This window comes from Poecilia reticulata, linkage group LG7 (genome assembly GCF_000633615.1).
Source record: "Poecilia reticulata strain Guanapo linkage group LG7, Guppy_female_1.0+MT, whole genome shotgun sequence".
In the NCBI taxonomy this organism is placed as follows: Eukaryota; Metazoa; Chordata; class Actinopteri; order Cyprinodontiformes; family Poeciliidae; genus Poecilia; species Poecilia reticulata.
The window spans coordinates 27556853-27574707 of NC_024337.1; the positions used below are offsets into that span (position 1 = coordinate 27556853).

At 41.5% G+C, this 17855-nt stretch overlaps 1 protein-coding gene across 1 annotated transcript in view; it reads right to left on the reverse strand.

Moving 5' to 3' along the window:
- Window positions 1-17855, reverse strand: part of l1cama (L1 cell adhesion molecule, paralog a) — a 52016-nt gene that overhangs the window by 3948 nt on the left and 30213 nt on the right. Inside the window, exons 3-26 of the mRNA XM_008413625.2 lie at window positions 17729-17734; window positions 15521-15623; window positions 13954-14156; window positions 12025-12153; window positions 11531-11701; window positions 10392-10506; window positions 9904-10088; window positions 9408-9539; window positions 9187-9330; window positions 8313-8424; window positions 7858-8015; window positions 7596-7755; window positions 5977-6101; window positions 5707-5808; window positions 5284-5481; window positions 5046-5116; window positions 4723-4948; window positions 3473-3588; window positions 3160-3376; window positions 2907-3029; window positions 2544-2720; window positions 1330-1443; window positions 1094-1237; window positions 547-678 (exon numbers count right to left, since the gene is read on the reverse strand). Coding sequence (XP_008411847.1) covers window positions 547-678; window positions 1094-1237; window positions 1330-1443; window positions 2544-2720; window positions 2907-3029; window positions 3160-3376; window positions 3473-3588; window positions 4723-4948; window positions 5046-5116; window positions 5284-5481; window positions 5707-5808; window positions 5977-6101; window positions 7596-7755; window positions 7858-8015; window positions 8313-8424; window positions 9187-9330; window positions 9408-9539; window positions 9904-10088; window positions 10392-10506; window positions 11531-11701; window positions 12025-12153; window positions 13954-14156; window positions 15521-15623; window positions 17729-17734 — 3363 coding nt within the window. The remainder of the gene's footprint in view (window positions 1-546; window positions 679-1093; window positions 1238-1329; window positions 1444-2543; window positions 2721-2906; window positions 3030-3159; window positions 3377-3472; window positions 3589-4722; window positions 4949-5045; window positions 5117-5283; window positions 5482-5706; window positions 5809-5976; window positions 6102-7595; window positions 7756-7857; window positions 8016-8312; window positions 8425-9186; window positions 9331-9407; window positions 9540-9903; window positions 10089-10391; window positions 10507-11530; window positions 11702-12024; window positions 12154-13953; window positions 14157-15520; window positions 15624-17728; window positions 17735-17855) is intronic.

Consider the following 17855-nt stretch of genomic DNA (forward strand, 5'->3'; position numbering starts at 1 on the left):
AGCAACGTCAAATTGTTGGGAAGACTGAAGTTATTTCTCCTTTAAATATCTGAGGAACAGAGAGCCAATGCTAATCTTTCAGTCCGTTTTGAAAATTGGATTCATGAACAAATAACTTACTGCTCAAAAATTACTCCTGTCAAAACACAGCCGGTTCTGTCAGAGGTGGGATAAGCTTGCTTTGGTTCAGAAATGTCCGTTTCCAGTTTAAGGTAAAGTACAAGAATCACATTTACATTTTAAAACCCCTCATTTAGGTTTACGAGAGAGTGACAAAATGTTGGTCTGTTTAAGATTCCTCACCAGTTCAATTAGTACTATTGAAAGTTTATTTCCTAGTGCAATTCGGCCCCTTAGTTGTTAGTTTGAAGTTTAATTGACTGTTTCTCTCCCTTTGTCATTTCAGGTATTTGTTTCCACTGTGTGAGTTAGTCAGTAGTGACAAAAAAATGCAAGTGACTCGTTAACTGTGATCTCTAATCTTGAGAAACATACAGAAATGTCCAAACACAGATTGTCTTCAAGATCACGTTAAACCAAACTTGCCTGAGTATTTCCCTCCTTTGCTCCTCTTGATGAAGCAGAGGATAAGCAATATCAGCAACAGCAACGCAAGGGCGCTCACAACACCGATGAACCAGCCCTGCGTAGCAATGCTGGCCTGCACCTCTGTCATTTCTTTGGGAAGAAAACAAAAGAAAATGGTGAGAGAGAAAGACAACAAGTTTGTTTGTTTTTTTTCTCCCTGGGAAAACAGAATAGGTTCAGAGGGAAAGTGGATCAAGGAAGAAGACACAGAATAAATGAAGCAGTAGCATCTAGAGCACACTAGAGAGAGCATTATGCATTTTGACAGGGTGGCATCTCACCGGGGAAATACGGCACACGCCAAATAAACACGAGTAATGGAGTATTTTATATGGCTAACCAAGCTCTCCTCTGACTAAAGTCTTTGAAAGCACTTCACAGACCGAAGGAAAGAACAGCAAGGCGCTCCCTTTAGAAGCTAGCTTTTCATTTAGACATGCGAGACCCAGAGGAGAGAGCAGGGGAGATGAAAGAGAAGAGGATGAATGAAGGCAGAGAGAGCTACCTGTTCCTTCTGTCTTGATGCCAGTCTCCCAGAATGAGGCGTTCCCGTAGAAGAAGCGCAGAAGGTAATCGGAACCAGGAACCAGGCCCCGAAGCTGGTAGAAAGACTGAGAAGAGTTCACCCTCTCTGACTTTTTCCAGCCACCTATTTAGGCACAACATCAACCTCAGTTGCTGTTCAAGCTACCAGCGTTATGGACTTTCTGCTGTAAGGCTGTGTGTGTGTTTGCTTTATACCGTTCTTTTTGAAGTAGTGGATGTAGAAACCAACATTCCTGTGTCTCTTCTGAGCTTCCCAGCTGACATTTACAGAGGTTTCCCCCACAGACAGGCTGATGTCCGACGGAGGAACTGCGATGTGTTCAGACCAGAAATAGAGAAACTGGGTTTAGTGACTCACTGTCTCTAGAAGACAAACAGGCAAATGCAATCAAAAAACAGAATTTATTTCCATAACTCAATTCAATAAGTAAAAGTCCTGTTATCGAGATGTGCTGCATGAAGCGGTTTATTTCAAGCGTTTCTGTTATTTATGTATATTGCTTCATATGACCAGTATAAATGTTAACACATCACTGTGGGCCTAATGAAAAGCATGTCCACGTTCTGTAGAGTATGTGCACTAGCTATGTGGTTGAGGCTCCTTCTGCATGAATTGCTAGATTAGTTAAAGCAGATACTGATGTGTTTGGCAGTGTGGGAAGGTACCAAGTCGCCCTGGAAAATAAAATCAGCATCTCCACAATGCTGGTCAGCAGAAGGAAGCAGTAAATGCTCCAACTGGTCAAAAAGTTCACGCCAATGTCAGTGGAGGTTTTTGTAAAAAAAAAAAACGGTGAAAGAGGTCAACAGTCGTTGATGTCTTACGGCTCCAGTCGTGCACGCACACTGAGAGGGTCTGGCCACTATGTGCCATAAGAGTGTTAGTTTGCTACCTCTTTTCCACGATTAAACAAGTTTTAATCGTGGTGGTGGATGGCTACGCTGACTTTTGACTTGATAAACTCAGTGGACAAACACCAGCAAATGATACGGGGCTCCTAAAGCAATCGAAAACTTCACACAGCAACTTTATGAAGTTTGGCTGCTCTGCCTCTTCCCTCTTCATCCAAACTCTTTGAAATCACGTAAAGTCCACTTATATTATTACCGGATTAGAAGTGTCTCAACATAATGTACGCTACATGTTGGTGGATACCTCTGTCTGTGCTGGATTTGAAGTTCTGACTCCAGACTCAGTTCATGTCTTGTGAATCTACTCAAAACTATAAAATGGGGGCTTTGGCTCACACGCCTCTCAAGTTGCATCCATACTCTTTTCTTCCACTCAACTCTCCAATTGCACGAGTTTCACTTTTGAATTTATTAACTGACATGAATTAACTTTTCAGTGACAGTCTACCTGACTGAGACGAAGATGTACTGGTAAAAATAAGCATCTAAAATCCTACCTCCATCAAGTGTGGTGGCCCCCGTCATCATAATGGGCTCTCCGTTCCCAGCACCAGTGATGCCCCTCAGGTAGAAGCGGTACTGGCTGTGGCGGTCCAGGCCCTTCAACATAAACTGGGTGATTGTGGGATTATCTATCTCGTCGTTCTGCAAAGGGCCGTCATCGCTCTCTGTAACTGATCGCAGCAGATTCCAAAACGATTCATCGCAGGTGACAAACAGCTGATTGATGCACATAGTTAAAGATGCCGTGGCATTTTAAGGGTTTCATTGATTTATCTAGAGCTGTGCAGCTGTGCATCTTTCATGTTGCGTACAGACGAACTCATGAATCAAAGGGATGCAGTGTAATTTATGCTTACTGCGCTGGTACTGAAGCAGGTAGCCAGTAAGGATCCCATTAGGGTGGGCTGGGGGCGTCCAGTGCAGGGTCATTTCCGTCTCTGATGGGCTGTCGAGGATCAAGGATGTGGGAGGACCGGGTTCTGGCAGCAACAAAACAACACCTGATTACAAAGGGCTCAGCTTAAAAGGATTCATTTTTATTGTTTGATCAAAGCCCTCCATTCAGCCTCGTCGCCAGTCTCTCCTCCACCCGCCGCCGTTCATCCTCACCTCCCTCCTTTGTGTCGAAGGGCAGAGGCTCAGAGTGCGGTCCCTCCGCCTTATTGTTGAAGACGGCAACAGACAGGAGATATCTGGAGTACGGCCTAAGATTACTGATGGTCTTCATTTTCTCGTTGGGACCGGTCTCCTCCACCACAGTGCTCTCGGCCTCCGTGGATCTCCGGCTTTGGCGGTGGCCCCTGGAGCCCATCCGTCTCAGGTAAATCTGGTACCACGAAATCAGTCACGTCAAATGGAAGTTATGGGTTATTTTCAGAGGTCAATTCGAACTAAACTTTTCTGAACCAAGGAGTGGTAGCACCTTGTATCCCAGCAGGTGTCCTCTGACCGACTCTATTTCTATAGCTGCCCAGGTCACGATGGCCGTAGTGCTGTTGAGTAATTCGATTCCCACGCCTATCGGAGCTTCCAGGGGAACTGGGAGATAATGTGAGGGGACAAATGTCAGGACAAAGAGCCAATGTCCACAATTAAACGAAAACACACACAGTGCCTTGCAGAAATATTCACCCAGCTTGAACCTTCTCACGTTTTGTGCATTTTATTGGGATTTGACCAGGAAAAATAGGTGGAAAGGTGGAAGAAAAAGGCACATCAAACATGGTTTTCATTATTTTTCCTTAAATCTAAATATCTTAAAAGTTTGGGGTAAGTTTGGGTTCAGCTTTAGTCAATACTTTAGAGTCCACATTTTCTCTCACGCTCACATATAGAGTGTGAACTTTTTGACCATTTCATGCAGTCATCTCCATCTACCTTTCCTCTCACTCTGATCAGCTTCCTCACTGCAAAAGAAGATTTGTATCATGAGATAATATTGATGATCAAAGATCATCAATACTGGCACCATCTGACCATCTTGATCTGAATACCTTGTTCCACATGCTCTGCCTCTTGGCTTGTTACAAACTGCAAACAGGACTTATTACGGCATTCTTCTTCCCGCTCTAAAAACATCCAGATTTCTAAAGTGTACAACTCCTGTCCTGTGGAAACGTTTTAAACTTGAGTTGTGGATCTTTGCAGCTCCTTCGTAGTTATAAACAAGCATCCAGGGAGCTTTTCCGATGAATTCTTTCCAAGTAAAAGCTTTTAATAAGCTTGTACTTGTTACTTGTGCCACACTCTTTTCATCTTTAGGTGATACAACCGAAACATCAAAGCTTGGGAAACAGTTTTCTTACCTAACTCTGTTTTAGGTGCCTTCTCTACATTTTGCTGTTGCTATTCTTGGTACTCGTGTTCTCTAATAAGCGTCTTAGGACGTCACAGTCGGATTTATACTAAGATTAAATCAAACTCAAGTGGATTTAATTGTTTATTTAGGGGCATTGGCGTAAAAGCAGCTGAAAGCAAACACGCACCACGTTTTTTTGTTCTTCAGCGTTAAAATACTTTTCCTTTCGATTCACAATCATGCACCACTTTGTGGTGGTCTGTTAAATAAAATTCCAACAAAACACATTCAGCTTTGTGGATGTAGTCCGAACAAAACATGAAAAGGTTTTTTTCAGGGTTCTGTCAGTGAAATGTATCTTTTATTCAATTTACCGTCCTCCCCTGAGTAGCCAATAACGGGGTCTGGCTCCGGTCCAGCATCAATTGCATTGATGGCCTGGACTTTTATTTCAAAAGCAGAGAAATTGCCAACATCATCAACGATGACCGGAGGCTCGGTTGTTTTCCTCTCGTGCCACTTAGGTCCACTGCCCACTGATCGTCTCCACAGCACCTTGTACTCAAATTTAGCTCCATTGAAATTACGTTTGTCCATTTTCTGCAAGAAAATAAATAGAGGGCATCAAACAAGACCTTTTTTGAGGAATTTTTTTTTTTTTTTTTTAAATACCAGCACACTCAGGTATTAGTTGTACCTCCCAGGTGATGAGAAGAGTATTTGGGTTTTTGGACTCACTCCTGACATTCTGTGGGTTGTTGTCTGGAGCTGTGTTGTGGATAAACACAAAAAATTAGGTAGAGTTTGGATTTAATCAATCGCGATTATTTGTATAACACATTTAGGCAACAATGCTGTTCAAAGTACTTCACATCATGAAAAAATAAAAACATCTGATCTTAACATTTTTTTCAACAGAAATCGCGATATGTCACCTTCAGCTGGCGTGTTGTGGACTTCAGAGGGTTTGCTAGGGTCACTCTTTCCCACCTCATTGATGGCGATGACCCGAAAACGGTAGGACATGTAAGGCCACAGGGAGAGGACAGTGTGCTCCTGGTTGCCTACGACTCTCATCAACTCTTCCCAGCTCCTCTCCTTCAAATCTTGGTCTTCAAACTCTATGACATACTCTGTGGAGTGACAGACGGTCAGGGAAAACTTCTCAGTGACGGGAGACTCTGAGTGCATCGGTATCTGATTTCTACGATCTCGTGAAGCAAGTCATTAAAACAGGCTGGAGTAAACTGGTAGTTTCAGGTTAATGCAACAGTAAAGATGAGAGAAAGATGGCTGACTACATGGATTGAATGTCTGAGTGGAAAAACAGAGCTTAAGTTTTTGTATTGGTACTAAACCTAGAACAGCGCTCTTGTGGTCATCTCCAGGAGTCCAGCTGAGAGAGATTGCACGATGCCTGGGGTCAGAGATCTGTAGGAGGCTTGGAGGGTCTGGACGATCTGAGGGAAACGCCAGTAATAGTGTAAACAATGTATCTGTATACGCACTACATCTAGTTTTTAAAATTGCTGTCTAGCCCATGACACTCTTGTAAATGAGAGAAAAAATAATATGAAATATAGCTACTGAAATCTTCAGCTGAAGACACTGCCGGTTTGCAGTCTTACCACATAAAGTGAGCGTGGCGCTGGCTTCGACCTTGTCCAGAGAAGAGATGATCTCACAGGTGTAAACTCCCTCATCGTCTTGTTCCACATTAGCGATTATGAATTCTGCCCCATCGAATGTGTATCTGGGAAAATGTATCAATCATTATTGCTATGCTTATGTTTCTCTCCCCTAAAAGTTTTTTTTCACATATTTGTTCAAACATTCACTTTGTCGTGACAATATGTTATGAGGCAGATAATTGTGAAAGTAATCCCAGTGCTGACTAGAAATAACCCATCAGAGCCAGGAGGCAGGTCTCAGTGCTGTCAATCACCTTTCCATGTGGTGCTGCTCATCCTCCCTGACTTTGCCCCCTTTTTTCCGCTACTCTGCAGCTGGCTTAGCCTGTCATGAATGTTCAGGCTAGTTTGCATGGCCACCAATAATGGCTGATAAGCAATTTTTCTGTAACGACAAGCCGTTTCTCTTCCATTAATACATTTAGCAGCAAACGTTAGGGTTGATTGACAGCGCTAAGACACTCCTCCTGGCTCTGATTGGTCATTTTTGGATTTCTTCAGAGGGCAATTGTGGCTCAGTGAGGAGGTGGAGGAGATCGATCTTTTCATAGATTATCTGTCATAACATACTGTGACAACATGGTGACAGTTTTAACAAATATGGAAAAAAGCATTTTTTTTTTTTGTAAAAGTTGCACGTTTTTCAGGCTGTTACCCTTCAACCATGAACCACAGAATCATTTTATGATTTTTATATGAGACTAAAGAAACTAGAGTTAACAGAAAAAAGTGTTTTTTGGTTGTTGTTTTTTTATTTCGTTCCCCTTGTAAAAATTTGTGCTGTGTTCATTTGTTTGCAGCAACCCTGAGTAAACGCTTCGTAGAATGCTTTTGGTTGCAATTACAGCTGCAAGCTTTGCACATCTACAGAATGAAATCTTTTGCCCACCATTCATTTTAAAATAGCTCCAGCTCAGTCATACTGGACAGCGAGCATCTGTGAGTATACACTTTCACATCTTGCTACAGATTCTCAATTGGCCATGCTGGGGTCAGCAACCTTCATAACCCCAAGAGCCAATATATCCTTAACTCCAGCTAAACAAAACTTGTTTAGAGCTACAAAATGACTAAAAAAAAATGGAAACAAACAAAAAGAAAAGCTTGTTTTTGTAATGCAGTGGATCCCCAGTAATGGCTAAAAGCAGACAATAGCAAATTGCTACAAATCCATGAATTCTTGAGAATAATTTAGTCACGTTTCACAGATAATTCCAACAATTACTGTACTGCAAATAGCTTTCCTGTAACTATAGGAACATAATTCAGATGTTTTTTAAGGTTTTCTAGTGGTCTTTATTTAACAACAGCTTGAGAGGAAGAAGACATGCTGCAAATGACCAGGGGATAAGTGCATTGAAGTCTGTGTTAGTCTGCTCTACCCCTGAGATATGTGGCGTCTCCTTGTTTAAATTTTGGATACTTCTGCAAGTATCCAAAATTACACTGTTTAAAGCACAGTGCAACCCTAGCAGAAGACAGAAAGGCTTGTAAATGTGAAAATCAGTCCAATCCTAAATGATCTTGGGCTCTAACGGGTAGATTTAAAGTCTCACTTTTCATCACTGGGGGATTCCATCAGTTTCTGGTTGTTCTTTCGCCACTGGATTTGAGGAATCCTCAGTCTGGTATCGTAAAGGCCCACACATGTAAAGATTGCTGTGTTTCCAGGCTGCACCTTCTGGTTCCTAGGTGGTGTCAGGATCACCGTCCTGTCTGGAAGAGAATGTGAAGAAATGACGAAAGTAAGCTGAGTCAAGCTGAAGGAGGTTGCATGGCCACCATGTGTGGCCGTGTGTTTGCGTGTGCCTGACTTACTGAACACCTCCAGCTCGGCGATAATTGTCAAATTGGAGTTTTGAACCGAGCAGGTGTAGGGACCTTCGTCATCATGGCTGACATTAATAATCTGAAGCCCTCCATCGGGAAGTGGCTGAAGTCTGGGATCATCCAGAAGGTCTGATGCCCCTCGCTCCCTGAACACATCAGAAAACTGGCAAGCTGAGTACAAAATTAGGCCTTTCAGCGACTCCAATGAATTCACCAGTTTAAACACCACTTTGCCTGTTTTACATAAAAAAACAAAGCCAGGTTGGACATGTGCCTAGCTAACAGATTTCACAGTCACAGTCCAGATGTAACAACATTTGGCTGCTAATTTATGCATATGAAGAGCTGCCTACGCAATAACATCAACGCTGCGAAATGAGATATAAAAGCCCACAGAACGTCACTGGAGAATTTTAAATAAAGTCGTCAGGAATTCGCCTCACCATATGACTTTAGGTTTAGGAGAGCCAAAGGTCTCACAGTCCAGTGAAGCACTCTGGCCTTCAGTGACAGCGTACACTTTCCTGTCATCTGTAATGATCTGCGGAGGCAGTTCTGAAAGAACACAGAGTCATGACTATGGAGGACCAAACCTGCCAAAATGCATCTGTAAACAAGTGCATAAAAGAATACATGTTTCATTAAAGTAACACAGCAAAAATTGTTTACAAGACTCATTATGGTATTTCATAAATTAAAATATATATTTAATTTCAAACTATAAGAATTTATTTGTACATTATAATTGAAATTTACAATTAAATTGTTTACCTTACTGCTAATTCAATCAGTTCTTTAATATTTACTTCTTAATTTGTTTTTAGACAGATTTTTAGGTATACATATTTCACTATTAATTATTATTTGCCCTATTTCCATCCACCACCAGCCCCCATTTCTTTATGTTGAATGTTAAGCTTAATATCGTCATTTTAATTTCTTTAAATTTATAATCACTTGTGATTTATTTCCTTCTCTATTTTTTTCCATATTCTTTTAATTTGTGATGATGTTGAAATACAAGTACATGGCAGGTGGGTTTGGATTGTTTTTGTTTTTTTTCCTGTCCCCCAATATTCATATTGAAACTGTTATCATTTGAAATGGTGTTCACTTTGGTTAAATCTATCTAATATTAGATTTTTAACAATTTGTAACCTTAAGCCTGACAATAAAAAGCAAAAACCAATTAAACATTTTTTTCACAGGACTGTTTATGTGTATTTTTCTTCTCAATTATAGCAGGTTTGTTCCTCCAGAAATGCACACAATTTATACAAATTAAACTACCAATAAGTAAAAAAAATGAACACCCACCGATGACGTACACGTAGGAGTTGATGAGGATGGTGCCGTGTTTGTTGGAGGCCCGGCACTGGTAGACAGCTGTGTCTTCAAAGTCGACAGTATTTAGGATCAATGATGCATTTTTCGCTATCACAGTATGTCTGGAGTCAGTTCCTGTTAAGCAGTCACACATCTCAGTACATCTAAAATGCAGGAAGTTGAAAATGGTTCAGTGGGATGTCTCCTCTGACCTGAGATCTCCTCTCCGTTCCTGGTCCAGCTGATGGTCGGAGAGGGCGTACCCTCTGCTGCACAGTCTAGCCTTGCCATTTCACCCGGAGCGTAGATCAGACTCTCTGGGATCACTTTCCAATATGGAGCGGCTGCAAAGCACATATATGGAGCGTGCGAGGTTAAACTAAAGCATTGTAGTTTAGAGAGTTTGTCCTAACAAAGAAAAAATTTGGTAAAATAAATAAAGAAATACATAAAGAGCACACAGACTAACGTGTAGAGTGTATATTTCTGTTACTTTTAATAATTACAGATCACAACAAATGAAACTCCAGAACTAAGTGTCTCAGAATATTAGAATTTTCCACTGGTATTTATTTATATCACTGTGTAGTGTGAGTTTTACTTTTCTGTAAAGTTTTAATTTATTTAGATACACCTGACAAATATCAATACCAATGCTCCACAGTCTCTGGACTGCGTGTCTGTGGAGAAGCAGAGAGTGAGACACACCTTCTACTTTCAGATGGTAGGTGTGTTTGGCATTCCCTTGTGTGTTCTTGGCTATGCACTGGTACTCGCCGCTGTCACTTTCAGAGATATTGCTGAGGCGCAGGCGTCGGTCAAACATCTCTTTGAATGTCCGGGATTCATCCAGCTCACCTTCCTTCTTCAGCCACGTAATTTCAGGAGTTGGACTGAAGAAGCGGAGAGTCAAGACACATATTGTTAAAGGCCGAATATAAAAGCGGACATGGAAAGAAGAAGATATGAAGCGGAGAAAGGAAAAGCAGAAGAAAAGTGCTAACACCCAGCAGAAACGGAGGTATCCACGGTATGAAAGAGATGGAAGGACGAGACACAAGAGCAAATGGAGTCAAGAGTAGGATGGAAAAATGGGCATCATTGGCAGTAAAGATTGATTTTAAAGAGCAGCTTTATTTTTCTCTTTAATGGAGGCAAAGGTGCATATGTTGCCAGGCATATATAAAGATACTTACAGGCCTTGAACAATGCACTCAAGTTCTATCGTCTGGCCCCTGAGGGCCTGGTACGTGCTTTCGCCTTCAGCAGGCCTCATCATGTGTGGTCTACGGTTCCGCAGCACCGAATTGGCTGGACAAAGAGAAGCGGATATGCATTTAGACAAAGAGAAACACTCATGCATATGGATGGGCAATTTTCAGATAGCTGTTCTGCTGACACTGCAGCCTCTTCCGTTCTGCTGACACTCCCTTGCAGGGAGAAACGGGGTTTGGAGAGCGAGCCGGACAAGTCCCCCTACAACAGCAACAGATTTACAAACAGGGGTCTCATGTTAACACATGTTCATCTTTCTGACCTCTAGTTGAGCCACAGATGCTTGCAGCGGCCTCTCGGTGTGAGCTGCATCTCATTACAATCGGGCTAAGAAGGTATCGACTCCCTGCTGATCATGGGACGTCCAGCAGATTTAGCCGAAGGCTTTGTTCAGGAAAGCATGCCACCACACTTTGGCTCAACACACAACAAACTGCAAATGTCCATTTGAAACATTTAAAAACCACTAAAGAAGAGAAAAATGGTATAACTACTCAGAAAATATAAGCACTGTTTAAACAGAAAAAAGCAGTTACAGCCACTTCTCACTTAAAACTAGGAAGTACCATATTATTGATAAAGATATCATCTGAAGGTTTGCCTTGTTTAAACCTTAAACATTTAATGTTGTTTTGTCCCGACTGCTGAAGTGAGAATGAACGCCACAGTAAGATCAGAGCTTAGATATGAGCTTGTAGAAACTCATGAGTCTGATAGGGAATTTAAGGAGGTCTCAAAATAATTTGAATTAACCTCTCCGGTGTGTGGAAATTGGTCTACAAGTGGAAGACATTTAAAAAAAAAAATAGCCAGCATGACCAGGACTGGCCATCCAAGCAAGTTTAACCGGAACGCAAATGATAAAATGCTTAAAGAAACCTAGAAAAAAAAAAACCTTTGTCAAATTCATATATTTAGGTCCTAAGTATGTTATTCAAACCTCTGGTCTTGTTGGTCTGATCCCCTTATTAAATTAGCCGCAAGTTTCAAGACATGTTTCTGGCTCAGTGCTTCTGCTTAGCTCGCCTCCACCTCTGCTGGAGTCAACCTCGATACTTACAGGGGTTGACCTTCAGAGTGATGGGCTCCTGGGCCAGAATGGTGCGTGTCACCATGTACTGGACGTTGCAGGTGTAGTCGTCCCTGCTGTCATCCATTGTCAAATGAGCAAAGTAAAGGTTGCCGTCCTTTCCGACCACAACCCGCTTACTCAGCTGGATATGGTGCATCTCTGAAGAAAAGGAAAAAGAACAAAACGATTGAAAGACACAGTATATCTGAGACAGCGTGAAGTAATCTAATAACTTGAGGCGCTTAAAAGGCTTGGTTTTGTAAAAGCGAGCATAAAAAAATTGCGAGATAAATGACAAAGTGGTGTTGAGAACTTGTCCTTCCAACTTTGCAATGCACTCCGACATCTTTTAGAAATGACTTTGGAAATTCATTATGCATTTTTCACAGACATGATACAAGCGGACTGCAAATGATGAGCATGCACAGTAAGAGTCCCTTTTAGTCCAGCATGTGTAATAAAATTGGAGATAACGAACTCACTCTGATCCATCCAGTGAATGATGGGCTCCATGGAGCTCTGAGGGGGGTTGCACTTCAGCACGATGCTGCTCCCCTCATCAGACTTTGCAGTAACCGCCTTCTCCTTCTGCTTCTGCTGCGTAGGGGGGACTGCACCGAGGTAAACAAGGAATAAATACACAGAGGTGAGTTTGTGTGGAAAACAGGTGGTAAGCAAACAGCAACCCACAGAGAAGATTTCCTGAGGCAATCCTCATCACACGTCATCTTAGACAAATTTCTTATTTCTGAATTTCCATAACAGAATCCTCAGAGAAGACCGCAGGTCGTTTTTTCTTTTTGCCTTTAAGACACGCAACAGTGAGATATGTGAGTCATGGGTGTGTGATCTCCATCTCTCTCTCCTTTCTGCTCAGTGTTCATAACCCCACAGGAGCCACTGAAGAGCGCATCACATGACATCAACTCAAGAGTGTTTCTCAGGAAACCGTTGTCAGGGAAACTGTGAAGGAAGGAGGTCGCCCAGGAGAGAGCCAGTCAGGCAGGTGGATGGATGTTCAGAGGTCCTCGTTGGCTCAGGGCTTGTCTGCATCTGCGTGTTGATAATTGCGTCCCTGAATGTGATTATAACGTAGCTCAGGAGTGGGCTATTTTTGTTTTATAGAAAGACAAATCGGTAAAGTCAAAGCAGCCAAAGGGCCACACACTGAAAACAACACGGCTATTTCAAAAATGAATTATCCGATACTTCCTTACATCCTGAGCCACAGCAGTAAAGAGATCAGAAGGGGGAAAAAAAAATCACACACCACTCTGTCGTTTGGCTATCCAGAAAACAAAAGGTCATGAACTGTAGACAGCAGCAGCAAAACCTCATCACTTCCTAAAAAGGAAAGCGGAGACGGTAAGGTTCCCAAACCAGACCTCCTCCTCTTACAACAGAAACATTACAACCAGGATCAGAAACAGTAGGCAGAGTCCAGCTCGCAGAATGGAGACACATCATTTGCTTTGTGTGTGCAAGGACTGGAATGCCCTCTAGAAGCATCCGGACACTTCATACTCCCATCAGCAACTCCCCACCAAATGCATTGACATACACTATTGTCTCCCATATCCGGAAAACAAATGCGGCCTAGAAAACCAAACCTCGCTGACCTCCTCAGCAACTTGATGGTCCAAATCAAACCTGGGCCACACCTCCATGACCTGGACTCTCCTTCTGAATCCAACAGTCAGTCGGAGCAGACCCTCCCAGTGAAGCTGATTGTTATCAGATGTCAAATACATTCTGAGAACTGACGATTATACCTTGTCCAACAATACACTAAACATATAACACGATGAAATGAGACACATAAATCACTGTAGATTTAAGAAACACAGGGGTGTCATATGTTTTCCTGTATAGTATTCTTTTACTATAGAGTAGTGGGGTAGATTGCTGATCTAGAGAACATCTTTGTCTAAAATCAGCTTTAAGAACGGGATAAGGATCTCTCTTTCTTTGTGAACACTTGATATGGTCGGCCTAGTTTAATAAATGGTTTTGCCTCATTTTACTTTTGTGTTGCATATTTTCCTGTTTACTGCAGTGAGGAGAGATGGTATCATTCTTGAGCTGCAGTTGGGGGATGTGCAGGACCATTTCAGGGTCTGTGAATGGTCCCAGGGCCACACCTTGGACACTCTTCATTTACAATGCTTTGTTTTCATTTAAAAACATCAGTCAAGTAGAGATTTTTTAAAAGTGTGGTTCTGTTGTGTGTGCTCTGAGTGACACAGCCTGAACTCTTCCTACAGACTGACCTCTGTGCAAAAGGAAGATAATCCTCTGATTATACTCTGAGATTTGAAAATCAGCTTCATAAATCCACAATGGCGAAGCTAAATTTCGAATTTCTAAATATATTTCCTGTGATTTGAGTGATTTTAAAAGGAACTTCTTACCATCAGTTTTGAGGATGGCTTCCTTCGACACAGCCGTCCCGAGCTTGTTGGTGGCATAGCAGACATATTTGCCTTGGTTCGGCTTCAGGGTGTCCATAGTTTTACTGAGCGTGGAGAAGGCGAACGAACCGAAGCTTTTTGTAACGTTAAGCTCTGTGTCAGCACTTGGGTCAAATGGCTTTCCATCCTTAGTCCAACTGAAACTGAAGCAGAAAGAGAAAGAGACAGTGAAATGACGATCATTTAAGCATCAAAGTCGCACAGTCGTTTTCAAGTCTCAGAAAGCAGTCATTTATGCACAGAAGATGTCAGTGGAATTGAGGGCACAAATGGATTTCTGTGAAATGTACACGGGACGCCCCAGTGGAGCTCAGAGGCCTGCGCTGTGTGTAATTGCGATATTCATCTCTTTTTTCCTCGGCGATGGGAGCAGTTTTCCCACTTCAGAGCAGCTCAGACACTCCGAGAGAGAAGATCGCCCGAGGGCTTAATGACATTTATCCTCTGCTGAAACAAGAACTCTGATTGGGAGAAGCTGTGCTTTCGTGTAATGCTAATATGTAGATGTCAGCCGAACAAGGAGAGGGAAGGTCACTGTTCTCGGCTTCCTGAAAAGATCAGCGGAGCTGCTCTGCAGTTATTATGCCATCAGGCTTACAGTGTCTACCGAAAGAACCAATACCGCTTAAACATTTCGGTTTTTTTAATGTTTTGTCACATTAAATGTATTTGTATTGGCCCACAAGAAGCGACACATAATTTGCTTTTGAAATAAAAAAGATGGTTTTGAGAATTTTTAGAAATGCACACATTTATATTTAGCTGCCTTTACTCTAACACCCCTAAATAAAATAAAATTTTGCTTAATAAAAGAAATCACCTAATTTGTAAAGGGTCCATCTGTAGAAACTGCTACCATCAATCTACAATCAAAATCTATTATCTTCTTTTCTGACAAAAACATATATTATATTGTTCAGCAGATTCTTGCTCTCCAGCTTCTTCCCTTTGCTGACTTTAATCTTGATGTAAGTAACTTTAGTGATCCAGGATTTTGGTCGACATGTGTGATAAAAATACAAACTATGCCCTCTGTGAAACGTGGTGGTGGCAGCAGGTCAAATGTTCTTGGTAGACAGAGGAAGCAAAATACAGGAATATCCTGGAAGAAATAAAAAAACTGCTGGAAGCAGCAAAAGATTTGAGACTGAGCTGGAGATTCAACTTCCTGCTCTGCAGGGACTTTCAACACAAAAGCTACAATGACATGGTTGAAGCTGTAATTACCTGAAGAGCGACTGAATACAAGGGCAAGCCACTTTATTTTCTTTTTTTTTTTTTAGACATTTACTCAAAGATATTTACTGAAATTTAAAAAACCATGAATTTTTTCTTGCTGCTTTTCAATTACAAACTTCTTCGTAATAGTCTGTCACAATAAAATTGAGGCTGTCGATTTTATTATGAAGTAAAACATCGAAAAGTTCAAGAAGCATGAATTCTTCTGGAAAGCACCACAGACGCACCATGTTTATGTGTTTGCATGGATCTGGTTGTGCAGACTAACCTGGGCATTGGGACGCCAGAGGCTTCACACTTCATGACGAGGTCCTCGGTGCTAAAAACTGTGACAGACTCCGGGTGTGTGGTGATCTGAGGAGGCCTATTGTCTGCATGGACCAATACAAGAATTAGTTCAAACGGGCCGTCTCGTTCGGTACACGAACATAAAAAAAAAGGGACTGGAGAGTTTTCACACACAGCAAAGACTGACCAGATAATAGCCACTCTCTGCTTAGCAGATGCCAATTAGTATATTGAGTCAATATCATTTGACAAAGCTCTGAAACACACAAAGAGATGAAATATGGGCCAAGAAAAAAAGAGCAGGAGCAACAGGGTAAGGAGAGAAAATGTGTTTTCAATGAGAGGAAATTGATGCGTAATGTAGGGAGGAGAGTTAATGAAAAAGAGGATATATGGCACAGTGTTTTCCCCGTGAGACTAAGAAAGCGAAGAGCCTGTGGGGAGAGGGAACAGGGATAATGAAAAAAAATGTGTTCATTAGAGACTCTGATTAAGACAGAGGTAGAGTCTGTGTTTGCTAAATAAAAGCTGAGAAACTGATCACTGAGCTAAAGGTTTTTTTTTGTATATTAGGTAAGTTTGTCCTTTTTAGTCTGATTCAGCAACCTGCACCTGTGAAAATGCACACAGGATCTGCAGAAATTGTTAATTCTGTGGATAAGAAGCATAAAACAGGCTACAAAGGTGTTCCAAAAAATATTTTATAATTTGAAGGAAGGCACATTAATCCAGAAAGTCTACGCTTTTACTTAGCTTTACTGTACCTTCCTCTGATTTGACTATGCATATATAGTGGTTGTTCAAACCTAGGCCTCGTTATAGAAACTGTAATTACCACAGGTTGTTACCCAGGACCAATAGGACAAATATTGGAAGTATCTTACTAAGCTGTTAAATTTTAAAAAGTTGGTCTAATGTCTGACAGTACATATTAAAGCATTGAAAGATTTTAAATGTAAATTTAAATGTCAATTTTGCAGCAAATTCATTTGGAATTTGTATTTGCAGCTACTTTCATTTTACAGCAAGTGAGAACTGCAGTAAAAATGTGAAACAAACGTATTCGGTGTCAGTGGCTGTGAAAATAGTATCAAACTCCGTCTCAGGTAGTATCAACAAAATCGGACTTTTCTGCATTATAACACAGAGTGAATTTTCACGATGAAAGCATGACAGCCTTTTGACAATCTTGGTCACAAACCTGTCATTTAGATGCCACGGACACTTTTATTGACACAAATTCTTGCTTCTTGAGGAACGGGAAAACTATCGATCTCGAGTAAGCCACTCACCTTTGTAATTTGCACTAATTATTTTAGGACCTGCGGTAAGTGTTGTGCAAATGCTAATATTGATGTGAGAAATCCACCCAAAGCGACAAGGAATAACTATGACGTCACTTTGAAAATATACAGTATAAACCAAAATTAATAAAATAGTGTTTTTTTCCAGCAAAATAGAAGTGAATGCTTGATAGTGGGGGTCATTTTTAGCTTGACTTAAAGTAAAATACACAGGTTTTAAGGTTGATTCCAGTGAGTAGTAGGTAAACAGATGTAGCAGGGAAAGGAAAAGACACCAAAGTCAGAGAGGATAGAAAGTCCAAAAGGAAAACAAACGGCAGAGCAGATAAACAAATAAAACAAACAGGATAAATTCAGAAAGAGACAGATGGAAAGACTGTGAGAATTTAATGAAAGAATTCCCACTCATGGAGAAAATAATCCCATTTTCCTAGCTGATCAAATTGAAGTGAAGTCTGTAGGCACTGCTCCACTATTGGCAGAAGAGAAAGAGGAGGAGGAGTGAAGTTGCTGCTTTGTGCTTTAACTCCTCTCCTTCTTCAAGCTTTTGATCTGACAGCCCTGCTGCCAGCTCCTCAAACTTTCTCCTGCTTACTCCTAGAGGGAAACTACCTATTGAGAGCCAACGAGACTAAAGCACAACCCCCACAAACTCAAACAGGCTCGTGTTTTTTTTTTTTTCCCCCCCCGAAGCATAGCCTCACGTGGATCGGCACACGAGCATTAACACGGCTAATGCGCGCCCTGATGCCAGATTCATTTAAGTGCACCGCTGTCAGCAGGATGGAAAATAGCCTCTCTGGCATAATGAAGGTGTTTACAATGAACTTTGGCAGTACATTCGTTAATACAAGACAAACAGCAAGAGAGTTAAAAGCACTTACTGTCCCCTGTGCAGTTTGTCCATCCAAAGAGATGGGCAGAGTGAAAGAAAAGACAGGAAATATTTTAGTTACGCAGATAGATAGATAGATAGATAGATAGATAGATAGATAGATAGATAGATAGATA